The sequence below is a fragment of the Xenopus laevis genome, chromosome 9_10S (genome assembly GCF_017654675.1).
Source record: "Xenopus laevis strain J_2021 chromosome 9_10S, Xenopus_laevis_v10.1, whole genome shotgun sequence".
Lineage (NCBI taxonomy): Eukaryota > Metazoa > Chordata > Amphibia > Anura > Pipidae > Xenopus > Xenopus laevis.
The window spans coordinates 107469219-107493500 of NC_054388.1; the positions used below are offsets into that span (position 1 = coordinate 107469219).

The 24282-nt window shown below is 45.6% G+C and overlaps 1 protein-coding gene across 1 annotated transcript in view; it reads left to right on the top strand.

Moving 5' to 3' along the window:
• The window catches only part of ppl.S (periplakin S homeolog), a 46042-nt gene extending 36969 nt beyond the window's left edge, over window positions 1-9073 (top strand). The window contains exons 15-22 of the mRNA XM_018239339.2: window positions 33-211; window positions 417-555; window positions 751-944; window positions 2263-2413; window positions 2973-3056; window positions 3958-4071; window positions 4510-4602; window positions 5786-9073. Coding sequence (XP_018094828.1) covers window positions 33-211; window positions 417-555; window positions 751-944; window positions 2263-2413; window positions 2973-3056; window positions 3958-4071; window positions 4510-4602; window positions 5786-8452 — 3621 coding nt within the window. The 3' untranslated portion in view covers window positions 8453-9073. The remainder of the gene's footprint in view (window positions 1-32; window positions 212-416; window positions 556-750; window positions 945-2262; window positions 2414-2972; window positions 3057-3957; window positions 4072-4509; window positions 4603-5785) is intronic.
• Window positions 9074-24282: the final 15209 nt, after the last annotated feature.

Consider the following 24282-nt stretch of genomic DNA (forward strand, 5'->3'; position numbering starts at 1 on the left):
TTAACACTTCACTACCCTGTTGTCACATTTAGAATATCTCAAACCAAGTACTGCGCATTGAACCTGAAAAGGTCCAGAAGGTCCAAGAGTGTGAGGCGTTCCTGCAGAAATCCCCTGATGTCTCTTGCTCGCCCATCTTGAGAAGCAAAATGGGAGAAACCAACAAGAAATATGACAGGGTCAATGAGCTTCTCTCGTCAGCTCAGGAGAAGTATGTATTCTACGAGGCACTGTAACATTATGTCTTAACTTATGTAATGCAAGGTAAAGAAACATAAGGCTGGGCTTGACTTTTATAATGTAGAAGGGGTGGTCAAACCTTCAGGTCTCTAGATGTTCATAATTAGGGTCAGTAGGTTTAAAGAGCTAGCAAAAAGGCATTATCTGACCTAAACTGTCAATTTTTGCAATAATAGGATAGAAGGGTCCAATCGCTTGGAAGGCAGCCTACAGAATGGAAGAGACCTTCTCTCCAGCTATGAAACCACACTTGCCCTAGACGACACAGTTCCAGAAGATCCACAAGCCATTGACAGAAAACTACAGGAGTTATGGGTGAGCAAGAGTTGAGTTTGTGGGGTGCGGCCAACGTACGCGATACCAATTACACTCCAATTGTATAGTAAGATCCAGATGCCGAGAACATTTAGAGATATATAATAATGTTTCTTATGAAGCAAGATCTCAGTCTTCAGTCTCCTTCTACCCATTGCCACGATATTATTTTCTTCTTATCCCTTTATTATACAGGTAATGAGCTCCGAGCTGCAGAAGAGCAGGACAGTTTTTGGAGAGGCCGAACAGAACCTGTACAACAGTCGTACATGTTCCAACAACCTGGCCAACCGCTTTCAAGAGCACTGCCCTGACATCGAGCGCCAAGAGACTGAAGTTTCCAAACTTAACCAGCGCTACACCCAGTTGGACCAGCAGATTCAGAACAGGTGAGAACCTCAAAAACTGATGACTTTGGTACATGTTTAACAAAGAGACAAATTGAGTTAAAAACAGTTCACCAAAGGTGAAATCCCAGTTCCCCAAAGGGTGAAAATAGTATTCAACTTTTGATTAATATCCCCTTAGAAATCCTACACAACAGAGCACTGGGGAGTTCACTTTGGCTTAATTCTGACGATCACCCCATTGTGCTGCTGATATATACAGTCATTGTATCCATGGCGCTCTGGCCTCATCCATTCTTTCAGAAGACTACTGAATGAGTGATTCATTGCCTGCTGCCCAATGACCAGGCCATGTGTTCCCAGCCCAAAGAAAAGGACAATATTAGAACCTTATGGTGTATCCCTATTTTAGGATTTAGTCCAGGATTTGGCAGAATCTCAACACCTTTTTTTAGGATTTGCATTCAGCTCGATCCTCTTTTTTTATGGCAAAGAAATACAAACCCTAACTTAAAGGAGAAGGAAAGCTCCAAGACAGTTTATTGCCAACAGATTAGCCACAATAATGGAAGCTAGAATGCTATATTTATTCTGCAGAATGCTTTACCATACCTGAGTAAACAGCTCTAGACATTGTCTCTGTTTGTTTAGGATAGAAGCTGCCATATAAACTTGGTGTGACATCACTTCCTGCCTGAGTCTCTCCCTGCTCACTTACAGCTCTGAGCTCAGATTACAGCAGGGATGGGAGGAGGGAGGGGGGAGAGGAGCAAACTGAGCATGCTCAAGCCCTAGCCCTGGAGGTTTAAGCTGAAAACAGGAAGTCTGATACAGAAGCCCATGAGTACACAATAGAAGGAAAGAAATGTGCTGTTTCTTTTGACAGAGGACTCAGAGCAGCATTACTTTGAGGGTTAACGGGTGTATTTACTGTATATAGACCTTTCTGATAAAGCTTGATTAATTTCAGCCTTTCCTTCTCCTTTAATTTCCATTAGATTTTTCTCAGATTTGAGTTGGCAAATTAGGGATGGAATTTAGTTCTGTATCTGTCTAAATCTAAAAAAAAAACCTATATATTTGGGTGACTTCAAAAATTCTAGGTCCCCATACCCCCTTATGTTCCATTGCACTGAAGTCAATCCAAACTACTTTTATTTAGGCCAAAGCCACCCATTTTTGGTATTAACATTGTTGTGATACTAAAATCTACAATTAATATAGATATTGGTATATATAGTTTATGTGAGTATAGGGAGGGGTGAGTATGGAAGCTGTGTTTCATTTGGAGGGGTTGAACTTAATGGACTTTGGTCTTTTTTCACCCCAATTTAACTATGTAACATTTACCCTATTGTAGGTCTCAATGCCTGCAAAAAGCCAAGGTTGCCTACTCTGGTTACCGCAACAACTACGACCATATGGATCATTGGCTACTGAATCTTCCAAACTACGAGCCCAAAGACACAGACAGTGTCAAGCAAGTGGAAACCAAATTGAAAAACCAGAAAGTAAGATCATGTATACACCAACACCAAAAGCTCTTAAAAAAACGAGTAGCACGATAAGTGACACTAGAATACGTCTGATTTAGCTGCCCCATATCTTTTATGCAGGGGTTTTGTTACCCATGGCAGATGTTGAGCAACTACAAGCATGGCAATAGTGGAAGCGATAATGCAACACATTTTTAATCAGCACAGGCCATGGGAAGTTACTTAAAGGAGAAGGAATACCATTTTACACTTGGGGGTGCAAAAGTTAGGCACCCCCAAGTGACTATGTTTACTTACCGGACACCCTGGGCCGGTGCTCCTATCAGCAGAAAAAAGTAAAAGTAGTCACTTGGGGTGCCTAATTTTTGGCACCCCCAAGTGTAAAATGGTATTCCTTCTCCTTTAAGGGGTACACATAAAATAATCAATACTGTATAATCCTATTATAACACCTTCCACCAATTTCCCAAACTAGAAGGTCTCCCAGTTCCACCGCCAGCCACTATCATCCCTTTGATGATTTTTAAAACACTATAGGTGTGACATTTCTAAGGATTGTATTATTTTTCCACAGCTTCTAGTGGCTGAGATCACAGACAAAGAGCAGGACATGCAGCATGTATCAAGCAGCGCTCAGCAGTACCAACAAGCTGTGAAGGTATTGTACTTCTTTTACATAGGCTAGGGTGCATGGGACATTCTACATATTGAAGTCTGGAAGAGCCATAAGGTTGTGGGTTCAATTCCCTCCTCTGCTGAAAACTCAGTGCCAAAGCAGCACTGGTTGATTGTGCTTTAACTAACGCTGGAGAGTGATGGAAGGACAGGTGTCAGAAGTCCATCATCCGCCTTCCATTTAGCTGTACCTTTATCTTAGTACGCAGACTAATAGGGTCAATACCAACCTGAGCTAAGTCTCTTAAAGAGCCTTCCCCAGTAGCAGAGTCGGTAGAGTACATGCTCCCCAGACTGGGAGGTCCACAAGGTCACAAGCTACCCAGGTATATACTTCTGGACAGGGCTTCCCCATCTAGCATTTTGCCCTTACCTTTGCATCAACTTGGGAACTTGTGAGTGGCATAGCTAAAGGTGGTCATACACGGGCAGATAAAGCTGCCGATATCGGTCGTTTGGACCGATTTGACAGCTTATCTGCCCGTGTATGGGGGCTTCCGACGGGTCTTCCCGATCGATATATGGCCACGATATTGATCGGGAAGGTTGGATTTTTACCCGACCGACCCGTCAGAGCCACTTGGCGCATCATAATTCAATCGTTCGGCCATACGGCCGAACGCTCGAATTACCCCCGATATAGCCACGCAGTTTAGTGGCATATCGGGGAAAGATCCGCTCGTTTGGCGATGTCGCCAAACGAGCGGATGTTTGAGTCTATGGCCACCCTAAGGCTTGTCTTATCCAAAGAAACCTTCCAAAAATGTTTTTTAACATAATATCTCTAAACATGGTCTTATTACTATTGCCATAAACAGGGAATGTCCTGTTCAATATGCAGATCCCTCTCGGTGCTTCGTTTATTTCCCTCATTTATTTCTCAGGATTATGAGCTTGAAGCTGAGAAATTAAGGTCGATTCTGGACATGGAAAACAGGAGGAACAGTTACTCTAAACGTCTCAAAATCCAGTCACCGGCTTCCAAAGTGAAGGAACAGGTAAGTGGAGCTAAATTAATTAAGTTGGAAGCAGATGGTTTTCTGAATTATTCCCGTTGGTAGTTCTTATGCACCAGTGCAGGTCACTGGCCACCTTGCAGGGATGTTACTACAGGTGATGCAGGGTTTGTTTAGGAACCTTGAAGGTCAATTTACAACTCAGGTGATTCAGGGTGAATTTAGGGCCTGGGGTTAGGAATCTGGTGGTGATACAAGTTTCAGGGTGACAAGGCGGGGTGGGTTCAAACCAGTGCCCAGGGTCCTCTTGTTATGACAGTGCCAGCTTGATATTTAATCCTGAGCAACTAACCCACCATAGTTAGCATGGTAGGGTGGCTAAGAACCCAAGCTATGGTTAGAATACTGAATGACCCAGTCATTGGCCAAGGTCATATATGTCCAAGGACCACTTTCTCCTCTTTTGTTCTTTCTCCACAGGAAGCAGATTTGTCAGCAAGATACACTGAAACCAATGCAGTGAACAAGCAGAGGTTACAGACACTGGAGTTTGCACAAAGCCTTCTGCGGCAGGTAACAGGCAAATGTCTAATGATAGCTGGTTCCAAATAAAGCATCAGTGGGAGCCTCAGCCATAGCCCAGAACTTAATGCCACAGATTGCCTTGGTATTGATTTTCAGAATGATGTAGAATTTTCAGGATGGTGTTTGTTTCCTAGTACTTGTGGTTGAGCAGACTAATTTGGCCCAAATATCAGCTGTAATGCCCTAGGACCTTGTCTGCACGCACTTACCTTCTCCAAATTTTAGCACGTTAGATTTGTACTACATAAAGCACATGAGAACACTATGGGGCAGATTTATCAAAGGTCGAAGTGAAAATTAGAATTTCGAAATGTATCATGTACTGTCTCTTTAAAAATTCGACCATTCGCCATCAAAAACCTGCCGATGCCTATAGGGGACCTCCTAGAACCCATTTGGAGTTAATTGGCGGACTTTGAAAAATCAAAGGGTTTTTTTTTGGAAAAACTTCTAATCGAATTCGATTGAAATCGCTATTACTTCAATTCATATGATTCGGATTCCCTCGAAAACGAACCTATTCAGCCAAAAAAAAAATATGCCCCTGAAAAATCTAAGTTTTTTAAATTGAATTCGATATTATTTCGAACGATTCAAATTCGAACTAATACGTCCTATTCACCCGCAGGAAAAAAAAAAAATAATAATAAAAAAATATATATATATATATATATTTGTCCTGTATTCTCCTGACGAAGATCCCTGTGGGGGATCGAAACGTTGAGTCTCCAATAAAGTATCACATTTGTTAAGCTTCAGAAGAGTCCCGTGAGTGTCGCTATTCCTGCAGATATACCATTACATGTTTGTTGGCACCCGGGCATTTACACAGGAAACGGAGTGCACCTTTGGGACTTGTTTATATATATATATATATATATATATATATATATATATATATATATATATATATATATATATATATATATATATATATATATATATATATATATATTTATAAATAAAAGGTGCACTCACTTAATGGAGAAAAAGCCTGTGTGCACACTGAAGAAAAGTCAAATAGAATATCATGTAAAGTAAGGCACTCACAAGACTTTAAAATATGGTGAAAAGGAGATAAAGTTTATTAATTATTCCCAAGTAAACCCATTTTAATGAATTGCAGTGTTTATAGAATGCTCACACCATCACTGTTGTCTCTCATATTCAGCAACCAGAGGCGGAAATACGTCAAGAGTCAGTTCAGATGAACCGGTCTGCGAAACCAGCTGAGGAGACCTGGAAAGTCAAAAAGATGTTAGATGATGAAGTGCAGCGACGGCAACAGTTGGAATCAGAGATCAAGAGCACCCAAACTGAGATAATTGTTCTACAGAATCAGAAACCTCAGGAGACCATAGTGAAAAAGGAAATGTTAAAGAAAGTACCAGACCCACAGCTAGAAGAAGAATACCGCAAGGTTCTTGAGAGAGTCTCGGAAGAGCAGTGCTTAAACAAGTCGTTGCAAAATGAGCTTGAATCCCTGAAGTTGAAGGTACGTGCACTAGAATGTGAGCAAAAAGAAGGTGGTCAACAATACAGAGTCAAGGAAGTCCTGAGGATAGAGAAAGATAAGGAACAGCAGGAAGAATACTTGAGACTCAACGAAGAGTTGGAAGAGCTGAAGAGGCAAAAAGGTGCCAAACAGAGTGAGATAGCAAGCTTAGAGGAACGCAGAGTTATCTTGTCAGAAGAAAAAAATAAACAGCAGGAGAAAATTACAGAGAAAGAGGTTGTCAAAATGCAGAATGACCCACAGCTGTCTTTGGAATATAAACTTCTTCAGGAGAGTAAACAAAAGGAAAGTGCTCAAAGGCAAAAGGAGGAAGAAGAGCTCCTGCTCCTGCAGGAGAAGTTAAAACGCCTAGAGAAAGAGAGAGCTATGGCTGAGGGCAAGATCACAGTAAAAGAAGTGCTAAAAGTTGAGAAAGATCTGGCCACTGAGAGGGAGGTGGCTGATCTTCGTAGACAGTATGACGAAGAGACCACCAAGACACAAATTACCCTGAGGGAAAAGAAAGAGTTAACTCAAAAGATAAAAATTTTAGATGAGGACAATGCAAAAGTTTTGATTCAGGAGAAGGTACGTGAGATTGTTCGTCCAGACCCTAAAGCTGAAAGTGAATTGGCAAACCTACGCCTGGAGGTGATAGAGCAAGAGAGGAAATACAGAGCAATCGACGAGCAACTGAAAAGTGTGCAGAGCGAACTAACAGCCTTACAGAAACGTGGTCCACAAGTAGAGACAAAAGAAATTATCAAGGAAGTCATTACGCACAAAACAGACCCTGGGATTTTGGCAGAACTGGAGAAACTCCGTGGTGAGATCTTTGACAAGACACGAATCATAGAGCGTTCAGAGTTAGAGATCACACAGCTAAATCAGGAGATTCAAAGCTGGAAAGATACAAAGCCTCAAGTTCAGATTAAGGAGGTTATTCAAGAGGTCCTTCAATACCGTGAAGACCCAGCCACCAAGAAAGAAGTAGAGACCTTGAGGGCAAAGCTGACTGAGGAGCAGAAGAAATGTTTGGAACTAGAAAAAGAGAGAATGTCTCAAGAGGACAAAATAAGAAAGAAAGAAATTGAACTATCACAAGTTAAGGAGAAGGTGGTTCAACAAGAGGTGGTGAAGCTTGAAGAGAACCCTACTCTGAAGGCAGAAGTTAACAGTTTCTCCAAAACCATTGAGAATGAGCTTAAGCAAAAGGACTCTCTGCAGGAGGAACTACGCAAGTTGCAGTGGCGGAAATCAGAGTTGGAGCGTCAGCTTGAGGAGCTAGAAAATGAGAGGCAGGCTAGGCGAGAGGCAGAGCTCGAGATACAGAAACTGAAAATCAAGCTGACTGAACTGGAACAGAGAGAAATAGAGACCAAAGAGAAAGTCACATTACAACAGAAAGTTGTTCTGCAACAAGACCCACAACAAGAAAAGGAGAATAACCTCCTGAAGCTCCAAGTGGAAGAAGAAAGACACAAACGGCAGATGAGGGAGGCTGAACTGGAAGCACTGCAGAAAAAACTCATCTCATTAGAGAAGATGGAGCTGAAGGAAAATGTTGTTTTTACAGAGAACATAGAGGTCGAAAAAGATCCTGAAACAGAGAAAGAGATACAGAGGCTGAAGATCAGCTTGGAAGAAGAGAGTAAATCCAAGAGACAGCTGGAGTCAAAGGTGAGCAATCTTCAAGCCAGCCTTTCAGAAATTGAATTCAACAACTCTAAGGCCAACAAAGAGCTTGAATACCTAAGGGATGAGGTACATAAGCTACAGATGGAAAAACAAAATCTGCAGGTGGAGACCCGCCACCTGCACTCGGAAATTCAGATTACCATGAAGGAAGCTCAAGATATCCGAAACATGACTCAAGTTGACAGTGGCGTGAACATAGATTCCCGCCTCCTCACTCTGGAAGAAGAGCTGAAAGAACTCAAAAAAATCTCCAAAGACAAAGATGCAGAGATCGAGCAACTGCAAAAGCGCCTGGAAAGCATGGCAATCAAGAAGGAACAGAGAGAGAACCACCTCCGCCGTTCCATTGTCGTCATTGACCCCGACACAGGAAGAGAGATGTCACCCGAGGAAGCCCGTAGGCTGGGCCTCATCGACTGGAATATGTTGGTCAACCTTCAGAACCAAGAGTGCGACTGGGAAGAAACGACCATCAAGGGGCCCAATGGGGAGACTTCTGTTATTATTGATAGAAAATCTGGCAGGAAGTTCGACATCGAAGAGGCACTGAGACTGCGACGCATCACCAGACGCCAGTATGACAGTTACCTCAACAAGGAAATGTCCATCCAGGAGTTTGCTACCTTGGTATCCGGGAAACTGTAGGAGAAGGTGGTCGGTTGCTTCATATTACACCCATTAAGGGTATGCTACGGACATTGAGTACATATAACTGCCCCATGTTTTCCTGTTGCCTTCACCAGTAGCAGATCTTCCATTTTTACTTTGCTTGTACTTTCACTTCTTTTATAGTTTATAGAAACAATATACTGTATTTTCACACTGAACTGAGTCCTGATGACCTTCTGCCGGCGTCCTCCTGTTCATGACATCGTCCCTTTAAACAACCAGGGGGAAGTAACTATAAGTGTAGCCCACAGGTCCGGCACAGTTCCAGTGTAGAGATCAAGCCAAAGCTCTTTATGGGACATACTCAAAACAGTACAAACAAGTTGACTGTAAAAACCAGATGCAAAATCCACAGATTGTATTGGTGCTCATCACCCCCATGTATTATAGAGAAAGGATAGTGAAAGCTTTAGGTAAGCCCAGCTCTGTCTCCTGTCTCAGCCAATGACGTGCCTTACTAACCCAAATCTTGTCCTTGTGTGATACTGTGGTGCCGTCGCACCCCTCTTTCTGTATATCTTATTCCATGGTGGGATTGGAGTAATATTGAAAAGTATTTTATTTATGTAACGCTAATAAAGATGTGGTGGTTCTGAATTCTGGCTGAATTATTATGCGATGGAATGGGCTAAATAAATATAAAGAACTGACTTTACCTACATCTTAGGGGGCCACTGAGACACAACAAACACAACAAAAATGTACAAGGCTACAAGCTGAGCTATACAGGGTGTAGATAGGGAGTATCACTTATGGATTATAAGGCATAATTTACCCCCTACTGTAAATGATAAGGATATTAGAAGTCACTGAGGGGTTGTTCTGTGACCATATAAAGGCACAAGGCTGCAGGCTGAGTTATACAGGGAACTCAGAGTATCACTCATGTATTATAAGGGATAATGTACCCCCTACTGTAAATGATAAGGATATTAGAAGTCACTGAGGGGTTCTGTGACCATATAAAGACACAAGGCTGCAGGCTGAGTTATACAGGGAACTCTGAGTATCACTCATGTATTATAAGGGATAATGTACCCCCTACTGTAAATGATAAGAATATTAGAAGTCACTGAGGGGTTGTTCTGTGACCATATAAAGGCACAAGGCTGCAGGCTGAGTTATACAGGGAACTCTGAGTATCACTCATGTATTATAAGGGATAATGTACCCCCTACTGTAAATGATAAGAATGTTAGAAGTCACTGTGGGGTTGTTCTGTGACCATATAAAGGCACAAGGCTGCAGGCTGAGTTATACAGGGAACTCTGAGTATCACTCATGTATTATAAGGGATAATGTACCCCCTACTGTAAATGATAAGGATATTAGAAGTCACTGAGGGGTTCTGTGACCATATAAAGACACAAGGCTGCAGGCTGAGTTATACAGGGAAATCTGAGTATCACTCATGTATTATAAGGGATAATGTACCCCCTACTGTAAATGATAAGGATATTAGAAGTCACTGAGGGGTTGTTCTGTGACCATATAAAGGCACAAGGCTGCAGGCTGAGTTATACAGGGAACTCTGAGTATCACTCATGTATTATAAGGGATAATGTACCCCCTACTGTAAATGATAAGGATATTAGAAGTCACTGAGGGGTTGTTCTGTGACCATATAAAGGCACAAGGCTGCAGGCTGAGTTATACAGGGAACTCTGAGTATCACTCATGTATTATAAGGGATAATGTACCCCCTACTGTAAATGATAAGGATATTAGAAGCCACTGAGAGGTTGTTCTGTGACCATATAAAGACACAAGGCTACAGGCTGAGTTATACAGGGAACTCTGAGTATCACTCATGTATTATAAGGGATAATGTACCCCCTACTGTAAATCTGTCCTTGGAACAAAGAAAACTTATAGGAAAGAATCCAGTTCTTGTAAAGCCATTGGAGGTCTGTTTATTTTTCTAGGCAGACTACAGACATGTGAAGAGGAAGCAGATGTGCCAATAAATTTCAGATTCACACATAAAAGCAATCCAAGGGGAAATTGTTAGAAAAGGGAGTTGGAAAACATGAGCAAAGCCTGCGTGATAATGGAAAGGAAGATATGACATTTATTACCGACTACAAATCACTATTATTTTTGCCCTTTTAATGCATTCAACCTGCTCTTGTGCCTCACCAAGGAATTACCCCATTGCCATCTCCCTCGGTAGGACATTCCTCGCCCTGACTGCCTTTACTGTAAAGAAAGTCTTTCTATACTGATGTTTAAAGCCCATTTCCTCCAGTGACTATGGATGTCCTGTGTGCAACAGAATTAGCATTAATGTGATACATAAAATAGATCGGAGTAGAGGAAGGAGTTTGGGGCTTCCGCTAGACAATTTTCAGTTTGTACCATTTAGAGGTGTAGGAGTTAATCCTTGAGATGATAGGATATGTGCTTGTATCCATGGGATATAGAGGTGCTGAGGTGTAACTAGATCCGGCTCCAGTTTTGCTCCAGGTCAGCCTTAATCCTAATAACACCTAATCCTAATAACACCCCTCTATCCACCCGTGTCTCTATAAAGGGTGGTTCACCTTTAAATTAGTGTTTACTATAGAATGGCTAATTTTAGGAAACTTTTCAATTTCATTTCATTATTTATTTTCTTTAAAGTTTTTTTTAAAGCAGACATTTTATGTAAAAAACCAAGAATGTATCAGTGCATTTTACTCTTTTAGATATAGAAAGAATGTGCTTCAGAAACCCTACTGGTCCCGCCCATCTGCTCCACTTGCTGCTGCCTCCTTTCCCAGGCTGTGCAGGGGGGCCGGCGGCTCTCAGCTCACTGCACTGTAGTAATAACGCAACAGGCAGACGGCACTTCTACATAGGTTTATTGGGATAACTGCTGTTAACCGCCTAACGCGTTTCGGGAATATATCCCTTAATCATAGGTGAGCTGGAGCGGTCTTTTTTCGCTTTTTACTCACTGCACTGTAGGACAGGAACCAATCAGCAGCTAGCAGGACCTGATAGGGAACTGAAGCCTAGCATCGGACTGGAGGCCCGAAGGTCCACCGAGGCTTCCGCCACAGGTCCAACGGGGTTTCCGTTATAGACCCCCCCCCCGTCCCCTTCTCTGGCCCCTGTCGCCACCCCCCTAGATGCTCCCCACCCCAGCCACAACCCCCCCTCTAGTTCCCTTTTGTACCTGTGTGGCAGTTGCGGCCACAATAAGGGCTGGGGGTGCAATCAGGGGGCAACGTTGGCCTTAGGAGAGTTAGAGTCTGGGTCGACGGACCCACCGGGATTTTACCCAGTACCCCGTCGGCCCAGTCCAACCCTACTGATGCTTGTCTGTGCTTGTGTGACTGCAGGGCTGTGATTGGCTGTCCCTCTCCAACTGTGCTTCTGGCAGGGACCGTCGTTAGGGCACGCCCACTAGTGATGTGCGGGTCGGGTAACCTGCCCTGCACTTGACCCGGACCCTCCCACAACCCGCGCCTGCCCTCATCCGACTTTCGTGTTCCTTTTATAGACCCGCCATGGCGATGACATCAAAAAGGGGGTGGGGTGAGCAGGCGCACGGCTATAAAGCCGGAAAACGGCATTTGAAGGCGGCAGGTGAGAAGAGCAGGAGAAGAGCTCAACCCGCGAAGAGGAGTGCAAGGTCGCCCCGAACTAGCCCGACCCAGGGGTCCCATGGGTATTGGCCCAGCCCGCACATCACTAAGGCTCACCCCTCATTTGTAACACAGACCAGGGAACAGAGAACATCTATAGGAGCTTTAATAAAGGGGCTATTTTTAAAGATAACAATTTTAAGCCCAATGTGAAACTAACACCATATATTATACACAATTGTCTACAAAATTAGGGGTTATTCATTTATTCTATGTCTCCTTTAATTATTTGCCTTCTTCTTCTGACTCTTTCCAGCATTCAAATGGGGGTCACTGACCCCTTCTAAAAACAAATGCTCTGTAAGGCTTCACATTTATTGTTATTGCTACTTTTTATTCCTCATCTTTCTGTTCAGGCCTCTCCTATTCATATTCCAGTCTCTCATTCATACCAGTTCATAGTTGCTAGGGAATTTGGACCCTAGCAACCAGATTGCTGAAACTGCAAACTGCTGAATAAAAAGTTAAATAACTCAAAAACCACAAATAATAAAAATTGAAAATGAATTGCAAATTGTCTCAGAATATCACTCTCTACTTCATGCTAAAAGTAAATTTAAAGGTGAATAACCCTTTTAAACGCTAAAAAAAATGAGATTTTGGGTTGAGGCAACACTCATTGTTTTGCCTTTTTGTATTTACTACTATGCACTTTTCTTACAGGAAACAATTGGTTATAATTATCTAATGCATGTTTAGGTGGACAAGTTTAAAAACAATGAATTTTGAAGAAATGTAGAAAGGAGTAGAGATGTCGCGAACTGTTCGCCGGCGAACTTGTTCGCGCGAACATCGGGTGTTCGCGCTCGCCGGAAGTTCGCGAACGTCGCGCGACGTTCGCCATTTTGGGTTCGCCATTGTTGGCGCTTTTTTTTGCCCTCTCACCCCAGACCAGCAGGTACATGGCAGCCAATCAGGAAGCTCTCCCCTGGACCACTCCCCTTCCCTATAAAAACCGAAGCCCTGCAGCGTTTTTTCACTCTGCCTGTGTGTGCTGAAGAGATAGTGTAGGGAGAGAGCTGCTGCCTGTTAGTGATTTCAGGGACAGTTGAAAGTTTGCTGGCTAGTAATCGTTTTGATACTGCTCTGTTATTGGAGGGACAGAAGTCTGCAGGGGTTTGAGGGACATTTAAGCTTAGGTAGCTTTGCTGGCTAGTAATCTACCTTCTACTGCAGTGCTCTGTATGTAGCTGCAGTGGGCAGCTGTCCTGCTTCTGATCTCATCTGCTGACTGCTGCAATAACAGTAGTCCTTGTAAGGACTGCTTTTATTTATTTTTTTGTTGTTTTACTACTACTACTACTACTACTATAAGAGCCCAGTGCTATTAGTCTAGCAGTGTTGGGGAGTGGGACTGGTGTGCTAATCTGCTGCTCCTAGTAGTTCAGCAGCACCAACTTTAATTTTTTTTTTTAATATTCATTTTTTTTTATTTTACTTTTTTTATTTTACTACCGCTGTAGTAGTGTATAAGTTGACCTTTTAGGCATTATTTGCCCTGTAGGCATTATTTGCACACTGTTTTCTTCAACCCGCCATCTAGCTGTGTGACCTTGTTCACATTCTGTCTAAATATCCATAATATTACCGTCTCCAGAAAAAACACCGGAGTGACTTTTTTCAAGCAGCATTCATATATTTTACGTAATCCGTATCCACCGCTGTAGTAGTGTATACGTTGACCTTGTAGGCATTATTTGCACAGTGTTTTCTTCAACCCGCCATCTAGCTGTGTGACCTTGTTCACATTCTGTCTAAATATCCATAATATTACCGTCTCCAGAAAAAACACCGGAGTGACTTTTTTCAAGCAGCATTCATATATTTTACGTAATCCGTATCCACCGCTGTAGTAGTGTATACGTTGACCTTGTAGGCATTATTTGCACACTGTTTTCTTCAACCCGCCATCTAGCTGTGTGACCTTGTTCACATTCTGTCTAAATATCCATAATATTACCGTCTCCAGAAAAAACACCGGAGTGACTTTTTTCAAGCAGCCATAATATATTTTACGTAATCCGTATCCACCGCTGTAGTAGTGTATACGTTGACCTTGTAGGCATTATTTGCACACTGTTTTCTTCAACCCGCCATCTAGCTGTGTGACCTTGTTCACATTCTGTCTAAATATCCATAATATTACCGTCTCCAGAAAAAACACCGGAGTGACTTTTTTCAAGCAGCCATAATATATTTTACGTAATCCGTATCCACCGCTGTAGTAGTGTATACGTTGACCTTGTAGGCATTATTTGCACAGTGTTTTCTTCAACCCGCCATCTAGCTGTGTGACCTTGTTCACATTCTGTCTAAATATCCATAATATTACCGTCTCCAGAAAAAACACCGGAGTGACTTTTTTCAAGCAGCCATAATATATTTTACGTAATCCGTATCCACCGCTGTAGTAGTGTATACGTTGACCTTGTAGGCATTATTTGCACAGTGTTTTCTTCAACCCGCCATCTAGCTGTGTGACCTTGTTCACATTCTGTCTAAATATCCATAATATTACCGTCTCCAGAAAAAACACCGGAGTGACTTTTTTCAAGCAGCCATAATATATTTTACGTAATCCGTATCCACCGCTGTAGTAGTGTATACGTTGACCTTGTAGGCATTATTTGCACACTGTTTTCTTCAACCTGCCATCTAGCTGTGTGACCTTGTTCACATTCTGTCTAAATATCCATAATATTACCGTCTCCAGAAAAAACACCGGAGTGACTTTTTTCAAGCAGCCATAATATATTTTACGTAATCCGTATCCACCGCTGTAGTAGTGTATACGTTGACCTTGTAGGCATTATTTGCACACTGTTTCTTCAACCCGCCATCTAGCTGTGTGTATTATCGTTTCCAGAAAAACCAACTGAGTTTTTGTTGTTGTTGTTGTTTTTTAAAAAATAATGCCAGGCAAAGGCAGGCCGCCACGCAGAGGCCGTGCTAGGGGCCGTGCTGCTATGCAATCCTGTGGCCCTAGCAAATTGCCCAGTTTTAAAAAGCCAATGACCCTGAACTCCCAAAATGCTGAAGAGGTAGTTGACTGGCTTACACAGCACACCCCATCCTCTACCGTTTCTAACTTTACCACAACATCCTCCTCATCCTCCACTGCTATGGCCACCCCACGTAACACTTCCTCCACCACCGGTGCCCCTTCTTCACTGGGGTCAGAGGAGTTATTTTCCCATGAGTTTCTTGAACTGAGTAATGCGCAACCATTATTGCCAGAAGAAGATGAAGGAGACGAGGACCTTACACCAGATTTAATTCTGGCAGAGAACACGACAGAGATGGACATAATGAGTGATGAGGAGGAGGTCCCCGCTGCTGCTTCCTTCTGTGATGTGTCAGAAGAAATTGATGCATCTGAGGAGAATGATGATGAGGAGATTGATGTTTTGTGGGTGCCTAGTAGAAGAGAGCAAGAGGAGGGTAGTTCAGATGGAGAGACGGAGAGTCAGAGAGGCAGTAGGAGAATAAGACTTAGAAGAAGCAGGGAGGACAGCCCGCAGGGATCAGTAGGGCAACAACATGTATCGGCACCTGTGTTCAGCCGGCCAACGCACCCGCCATTGCCGCCAATGCCGCCAACTTCTACTGTTACCGCCAGATCGCACACTTCCAAAAAGTCAGCAGTGTGGGATTTTTTTAATGTGTGTGCCTCTGACAAAAGCATTGTAATTTGCAATGAGTGCAGTCAGAAACTGAGCCTTGGTAAGCCCAACAGCCACATAGGTACAACTTCTATGCGAAGGCACATGAGCGGCAAGCACAAAGCACTTTGGGAGCAACACCTCAAAGGCAACAGGCAAACTAAAAGCCACACTCCTTCTGGTCCAGCATCTTACTGCTCTACCTCTGCTCTCCTTGACCCGTCTGAACCACCCTCCACTCCGCCTTCCACCTTGACCACCTGTTCCCATTCCCAGTCATCTGCCACCAGCCAAGTTTCTGTGAAGGCCATGTTTGAGCGTAAGAAGCCAATGTCTGACTGTCACCCCCTTGCCCGGCGTCTGACAGCTGGCTTGTCTGCACTCTTAGCCCGCCAGCTTTTACCATACCAGCTGGTGGACTCTGAGGCCTTCCGCAAATTTGTAGCAATTGGGACACCGCAGTGGAAGGTACCCAGCCGCAATTTTTTTTCTAAAAAGGGAATACCACACCTGTACCAACATGTGCAGAGCCAAGTTACCGCATCTCTGTCACTTAGTGTTGGGCCAAAGGTCCATATGACTACTGACGCATGGTCCTCCAAGCATGGTCAGGGCAGGTATGTCACCTACACTGCCCACTGGGTGAACTTGGTAATGGCTGGGAAGCAGGGAATGGGTAGCTCAACAACAACAGTGGAGTTGGTGTCACCGCCACGGATTGCACGCGGTTCTGCCACCACCTCTACTCCTCCATCGCTCTCTACCTCGTCTTCTTCTTCTTCTTACTCTGCTGCTGGGTCCTCCTTCTCCTCCTCCACACCTGTGCACCCCCAGCTCCCCCTAGGCTATTCGACGTGCCAGGTACGCCGTTGTCACGCTGTCTTGGGGATGACGTGCCTGGAAAGCAAAAACCATACCGGATCTGTACTCCTGTCATCTCTGCAGTCACAGGCCGATCGGTGGCTGACCCCACACCAACTGCAGATCGGAAAAGTGGTGTGTGACAATGGAAGCAATCTGTTGGCAGCGTTGAGACTAGGCAATTTAACACATGTGCCCTGCATGGCACATGTGTTAAATTTAATAGTCCAACGTTTTGTCTCCAAGTACCCAGGATTCCAGGACGTTCTCACCCAGTCCAGAAAGGTGTCGGCCCATTTCAGACGTTCCTACACAGCCATGGCACGCCTTGCTGACATTCAGCAGCGCTACAACATGCCAGTCAGGCGTTTGATTTCTGACAGCCAGACTCGCTGGAATTCAACGCTCCTTATGTTGGAACGTCTGCTGCAACAACAAAGGGCCGTCAACGAGTACCTTTTTGAACTGGGTGGTAGGACTGGATCTGCACAGCTGGGGATTTTTTTCCCCCGTTACTGGGTGCTTATGCGCGATGCCTGCAGGCTCATGCGACCTTTTGAAGAGGTGACAAATATGGTCAGTCGCACCGAAGGCACCATCAGCGACCTAATACCCTTCACTTTATTCCTGGAGCGTGCCGTGCGACGAGTGACAGATGAGGCTGTAGACCAGCGTGACGAGGAGCTGGAAGCGCACGATTTCTGGTCGGAATCACCAGAACGAACCCAGGCACCTGCTGCAACGCAGGGAGAGGTGCCAGAAGTGGAGTCAGAGGAGGAAGGTGGCTTTGTGGAGGAGGAGGAGGAGGACCAACAGGAGCAGGCTTCCCAGGGGGCTAGTGGTGACCTTTTGGGGACCCCTGGTCTTGTACGTGGCTGGGGGGAGGAGACCGTGGATGATGCAGTCCTTGATAATGAGGAAGCGGAGATGGATAGCTCTGCATCCAACCTTGTGAGAATGGGGTCTTTCATGCTGTCATGCCTGTTGAAGGACCCCCGTATCAAGAGGCTTAAGGAGAAGGACCTGTACTGGGTCGCAACGCTACTAGACCCTCGGTACAAGCATAAAGTGTCAGAAATGTTACCAACATACCACAAGTCCGAAAAGATGCGGCATTTACAAACCAGCCTGCAAAACATGTTGTACAATGCTTTTAAGGGTGATGTCACTTCAGGAACTCATCAACATTCCAGGGGCAGAGGTGCCAGTAATCCTGCCACGAGCACACCTGCAAGGACAAAGCCCTTTGGCCAGTCTGTAACGTCAGACATGCAAATGTTTTTCTGTCCAAGGCAGCGCCACAACCCTTCTGGATCCACCCTCAAAGAACGCCTCGACCGGCAGGTAGCGGACTACCTGGCATTAACTGCAGATATCGACACTCTGAGGAGCGATGAACCCCTGGACTACTGGGTGCGCAGGCTTGATCTGTGGCCAGAGCTGTCACAATTTGCCATGAACCTCTTGTCTTGCCCAGCCTCAAGTGTGCTCTCAGAAAGGACCTTCAGTGCAGCAGGAGGGATTGTAACTGAGAAGAGAACTCGCCTAGGTCACAAAGTGTCGATTACCTGACCTTTATTAAAATGAATGAGGGGTGGATCTCGGAGGGTTACTGCACGCCGGAAGACTTGTTCTGACTTCTATGCAGCTGTCCTTCTCTTCAAGCCTCATGACTCCACACACAGCTGTCCTTTAGCGTCCTCCTCCTCCCTCCGCCACCGTTACAAACTAGGGTGCAAACCCTACTGGTTTAATTTTTTCTGGCCTCTGTGCTTCAGTGGCTGCAACCAAAAAAACTGGGCAAACAATGTCTACAAGGTCAACGTATGGCAAAAAATGACTATTTTCAGCATTTATATGGCATATTTTTTCTGGCAACTGTGCTTCAGTGGCTGCGTCCAAAAAAATGCATATTTTCTGCATTTATATGGCATAATTTTTCTGGCCTCTGTGCTTCAGTGGCTGCAACCAAAAAAATGCATATTTTCAGCATTTATATGGCATAATTTTTCTGGCCTCTGTGCTTCAGTGGCTGCAACCAAAAAAATTTATATTTTCAGCATTTATATGGCATAATTTTTCTGGCCTCTGTGCTTCAGTGGCTGCAACCAAAAAAATGCATATTTTCAGCATTTATATGGCATAATTTTTCTGGCCTCTGTGCTTCAGTGGCTGCAACCAAAAAAATGCATATTTTCAGCATTTATATGGCATAATTTTTCTGGCAACTGTGCTTCAGTGGCTGCGACCAAAAAAATGACTATTTTCAGCATTTATATGGCATATTTTTTCTGGCCTCTGTGCTTCAGTGGCTGCAGCCAAAAAAACTGGGCAAACAATGCCTACAAGGTCAACGACGTTGACCTTGTAGGCATTGTTTGCCCAGTTTTTTTGGCCGCAGCCACTGAAGCACAGAGGCCAGAAAAAATATGCCATATAAATGCTGAAAATAGTCATTTTTTGCCATACGTTGACTCAACGTATATGGCAAAAAATGACTATTTTCAGCATTTATATGGCATATTTTTTCTGGCAACTGTGCTTCAGTGGCTGCAACCAAAAAAACTGGGCAAACAATGTCTACAAGGTCAACGTATGGCGAAAAATGACTATTTTCAGCATTTATATGGCATATTTTTTCTGGCAACTGTGCTTCAGTGGCTGCAACCAAAAAAACTGGGCAAACAATGTCTACAAGGTCAACGTATGGCGAAAAATGACTATTTTCAGCATTTATATGGCATATTTTTTCTGGCAACTGTGCTTCAGTGGCTGCGTCCAAAAAAACTGGGCAAACAATGCCTACAAGGTCAACGTATGGCAGTTGTTTAAAGAGAACAGTAGATTACTAGCCAGCAAAGCTACCTAAGCTAAAATGTCCCTCAAATCCCTGCAGACTTCTGTCCCTCCAATACAGAGCAGTATCAAGCAGATTACTGTCACGATCGCCGCCCGGAGCAGGACCAGGAGCTCCGGGCGGCGCAGCTATCACTTCCGACGCCGCTCCCAAAATGGCGGCGCCCATGGCCGCCACGTGGGTAGCGGCGCCGGCGCAGAGACGCCTGCGCGCAAGTGCGCAGGCGCGAAGACGTCACAACGACGCGACGGACGCAGGCGCAGCGCGTCGGTCGCAGACGTGCTGACGCCGACGCAAGGGCGCCAAAAATCCCCTTTAAAAGGACGCCTGAGGCGCCAAGATGGCGCCCGAAAATAGGATCTTGTTCCTGAATAGATTCCTGGGTTCCCTGTTGCTGTTCCTGTTATCCCTGAGTATATTCTTGATTGATCTCTTGTTGTTGACCCCCTGCCTGGACTTTGGACTCTGCTTATATTCTGCCTGCCTTTTGACCTGTTGCCTGAACTCTATTACCCCTTCTGCTAAATCCCTGGATACCACGATCCTGATCCCTCCTGAGGGGCTTCCTCCTAAATCCGGACTACTCCCCAGAGGGAACTCCCGGTTCCCTGACATTATTTTCGGGCCATGGATTCCACTGAGGAAGCTCAGCCAGAAGCTCAGCTAGATTTCGGCAGGGCCTTTCGGGGCCTGCATTCCCGCATGGAGGCGTATGAAGCCCGGCAGAATTACGTGGGACTCACGCTGGAGGCGATCTTGGAAAAGCTCTCCTTGTTGACACCAGCGACCCCCGGGCGGCACCTCCTCCGCAAGCGGCTGCTGCCATGGCTACCCAGCCCTCCACTTCTGGTCCTCATATTCCTGCTCCGCCTCTCTACGATGGCGATCCTCAAGCCTGTCGAGGATTCGTGAATCAGTGCCAGATTCGATTTGCCCTACACCCCACTGAATTTGACTCTGAACGTGCTAAGGTGGGGTTCGTGATTACTCGTCTGGCAGGGAAAGCTCTCGAGTGGGCATCTCCACACTGGGAGAAGCAGTCCCCACTGATGGATGACGCAGAAGCATTTCTCAAAGAATTTAAGATCGTCTTCGATGCTCCCGGCCGGGTGACTTCCGCTGCGTCCCGTCTGTTCCAAATCCGCCAAGGGAGTCGCAGTGTAGCGGAGTATGCTATTGAATTCCGTACACTTGCTGCTGAGACTCGTTGGAACAACGACGCATACCATACTGCATTTTATAATGGTCTCTCCCTTCGCATCAAAGATGACCTGGTCTCTCGTGAATTACCCACGCAAGTTGAAGACCTCATCGCCTTGGCTGTCAAGGTGGACACTCTTCTGAGAGAGCATCAAACCCTGAGAGTTCGTGTCAGGAAATTTCAACCCATGTTGGCACCTCGCTTCGAGAGGCCTCTCCTGCAGGCTTCTGTCACCTCTCCTGCCCAAGCATCCATTTCTCTTCAGGAAGAACCCATGCAAGTGGGAAGAACCCGCCTCACTGAACAAGAAAGACTCCGCAGACGGATGTCAGGCCTGTGTCTGTATTGTGGCGGACATTCCCACTTCGCTAATGCCTGTCCTGCAAAGGCTAAGAGTTTTGTACCCCGAGGTATGTCTATGGTAACTCATGTAGGGGGCACTACTCAAAAGTCTCGAGATAGGTCTCTGGGGAAGACTCAAGAAAACTCACACAGGTTTCTCCTTCCCTTCCAGATTCGTCTGACCGATAAGACCATCTTCGGGAATGCTTTCCTCGATTCCGGAGCCGGGGGTAACTTCATGGACGCTCTCTTTGCTAAGAACATGGGAATCCCCCTATTTCCTTTGCCTTCTCCCATGAGGATTGTCGCCATAGATGATAAACCCCTGGAGTCTGTACTCACGATGACCACTGGTGAACTATTTGTGCAGGTTGGGACCCTGCATAAAGAGAGACTTTCGTTTCTTATCATCTCTTGTCCCGATGTTCCTGTTGTTTTGGGTCTCCCCTGGCTGCGCCTGCACAATCCCACCATAGACTGGTCCACAGGGCAGGTCTCTCGTTGGAGCCCATTCTGCCTACAGCATTGCCTTCCTGCTAAACCCCTCAAGAAGGTAACTATTTCCTCAACCGAGTTAAAGTCTCTTCCCTCCTGTTATAAGGAATTCTCCGATGTGTTCTGTAAGAAGTCTGCGGAATTCCTTCCTCCACATCGCTCTTATGACTGTCCTGTCGAACTCCTGCCTGGAGCCATGCCCCCCAGAGGCCGCACTTACCCTCTCTCTCCTGCTGAGACTACTGCAATGAAGGAATACATCCAAGAAAATCTCCAGCGGGGGTTTATCCGCCCCTCTACCTCTCCTGCAGGGGCTGGCTTCTTCTTCGTGGAGAAGAAGGACGGAGGCCTTCGGCCATGCATAGACTACCGGGGCCTGAATAAAATCACTGTAAAAAACAGGTACCCTCTGCCCTTGATCGCTAGAGCTCTTCGACCAGCTGAAGGGGGCGAAGATATTCTCTAAGTTGGATCTCCGAGGGGCGTACAATCTCATTCGCATCCGTGAGGGTGATGAATGGAAGACGGCTTTCAACACTCGTGATGGGCACTATGAATATCTCGTTATGCCCTTCGCCTTTGCAATGCCCCTGCCGTCTTCCAGGAGTTTGTTAACGATGTGTTCCGGGATCTCCTAGGAAGGTTCGTAGTCGTATACCTGGACGACATCTGATCTTTTCTAAAGACCTAGAAAGCCATCGCTCCCAGGTGAAGGAGGTACTCTCTCGTTTGAGGAAGAACTCTCTCTTCGCAAGTTGGAGAAGTGCGTCTTCGAGGTGTCCAAGATCCCCTTCCTAGGATACATTATCTCCCCTGAGGGATTTGAGATGGATCCCGTGAAAGTGTCTGCCATCCAGGAGTGGCCTATTCCGCTGAGTACCAAGGCAATCCAGAGATTTATCGGATTTGCTAACTACTATCGGCAGTTCATCCGGGGTTCTCTTCCCGCATTGCACCTATCCTGGCTCTCATCCGGAAAGGGGGTAAACCCAGCTTGTGGCCCCCATCTGCCATTGAAGCTTTTCAGTCTTTGAAAGAGGCCTTCATGTCCGCTTCTGTTCTCCGACACCCCAATCCTGAACTACCCTTTTGCATCGAAGTAGATGCTTCTGAAGTCGGAGCCGGAGCCATCCTGTCTCAGAGACACCCCGCTGATGGGAAGTTGCATCCTGTGCTTATTTCTCCAAGAAGTTCTCGTCCGCAGAGCAGAACTACGATGTCGGGAACCGAGAACTCTTGGCTGTTAAACTTGCTCTTGAAGAGTGGCGTCACCTCCTGGAGGGTTCTCTGATTCCTGTTCAGATTTACACCGATCATAAGAATCTCGAGTTCATCCAGTCCCTCAAGAGGCTAAACCCCAGGCAAGCAAGGTGGGCTCTCTTCTTCTCTCGGTTTAATTTTATCTTGACTTTTCGCCCAGGTTCCAAGAATCAGAAGGCCGAACGCCTTGTCTCGTAGCTTCACTCCGGTGGACCGCTCTCCTGAGAGACAAGAGCCAATCATCCTCCAGTCAAGATTATTGCCTCCCTGTATCCACAGTTTGCTGATCAAATCCTGGCTGGTCAATCTTCTGCTCCTTCAGATACTCCCATTGGAATGGCATTTGTTCCTCCTGAGCTGCGTCTGCCTATTCTGCAACAGACCCATTGCTCCCGGCAAGCCGGACACCCTGGTCCAGCTAAGACTCTTTAACTCTTACGACGCCTGGTCTGGTGGCCTGATATCCGCAAAGATGTGAAGGACTTTGTTGCTGCCTGTAATGTTTGTGCCACATCTAAGTCAAGCCATTCCCGCCCCAGTGGGTTACTACAGCCTTTGCCGGTTCCTTCCCGTCCCTGGACCCACCTGTCCATGGACTTCATTGTCGAACTTCCTCCTCTGTGGGAACACTGTGATCTGGGTTGTCATTGATCGATTCTCCAAAATGGCCCATTTCATCCCTTTGAAGAAGTTGCCCTCTGCGGTGGAGCTGTCCCAGCTATTTATCCAGTACATCTTCCGCCTGCATGGTTTCCCGGTGGAGATCGTCTCTGATAGAGGCACCCAGTTTACTGCTAAATTCTGGCGTTCCCTATGCAAAAACCTGGGAATTGTTCTTCAGTTTTCTTCTGCATACCATCCACAGACGAATGGGGCAGCTGAACGTGTCAACCAAGCCCTGGAACAGTTCCTGAGGGAACCACGTATCCCTCTGCCAGGATGACTGGTCTGATCTCCTCCCCTGGGCGGAATTCGCTCATAATAATGCTTGTCATTCCTCTACAGGAAGGTCTCCGTTCATGTCGGTGTATGGGCAGCATCCTCAAGCTTTTCCCCAAGACTTTGTACTTTCTGACGTCCCGGCTGCTGACGATTCCGCAGCCCATATGTCTGCTATTTGGCTGCTACCAAGTTGAACCTAGAGAAGAGCGCTTTGGTTCAAAAAGACTTTCGCGGATCGTCGTCGAAGATCTTCTCCTCCCTACAAGTGGGTGATAATGTCTGGCTCTCTTCCAGGAATATCCGGTTGAAGATACCATCTCCCAAGTTGGGTCCAAAATTCGTGGGTCCATTTCCCATCTTGGAGATAATCAACCCTGTGGCTGTCAGACTTCAGCTTCCACCAGAGATGAGAATCCCCAACGTGTTCCACGTGTCTCTGGTGAAACCGCCATCACCAACCGGTTTTCTCGGTGGTCAATCTCCTCCTCCTGCATCTCTGTGGAGGGTCAACTCGACGTACGAGGTGGAGAAAATCCTAGACTCAGGATCTCCAG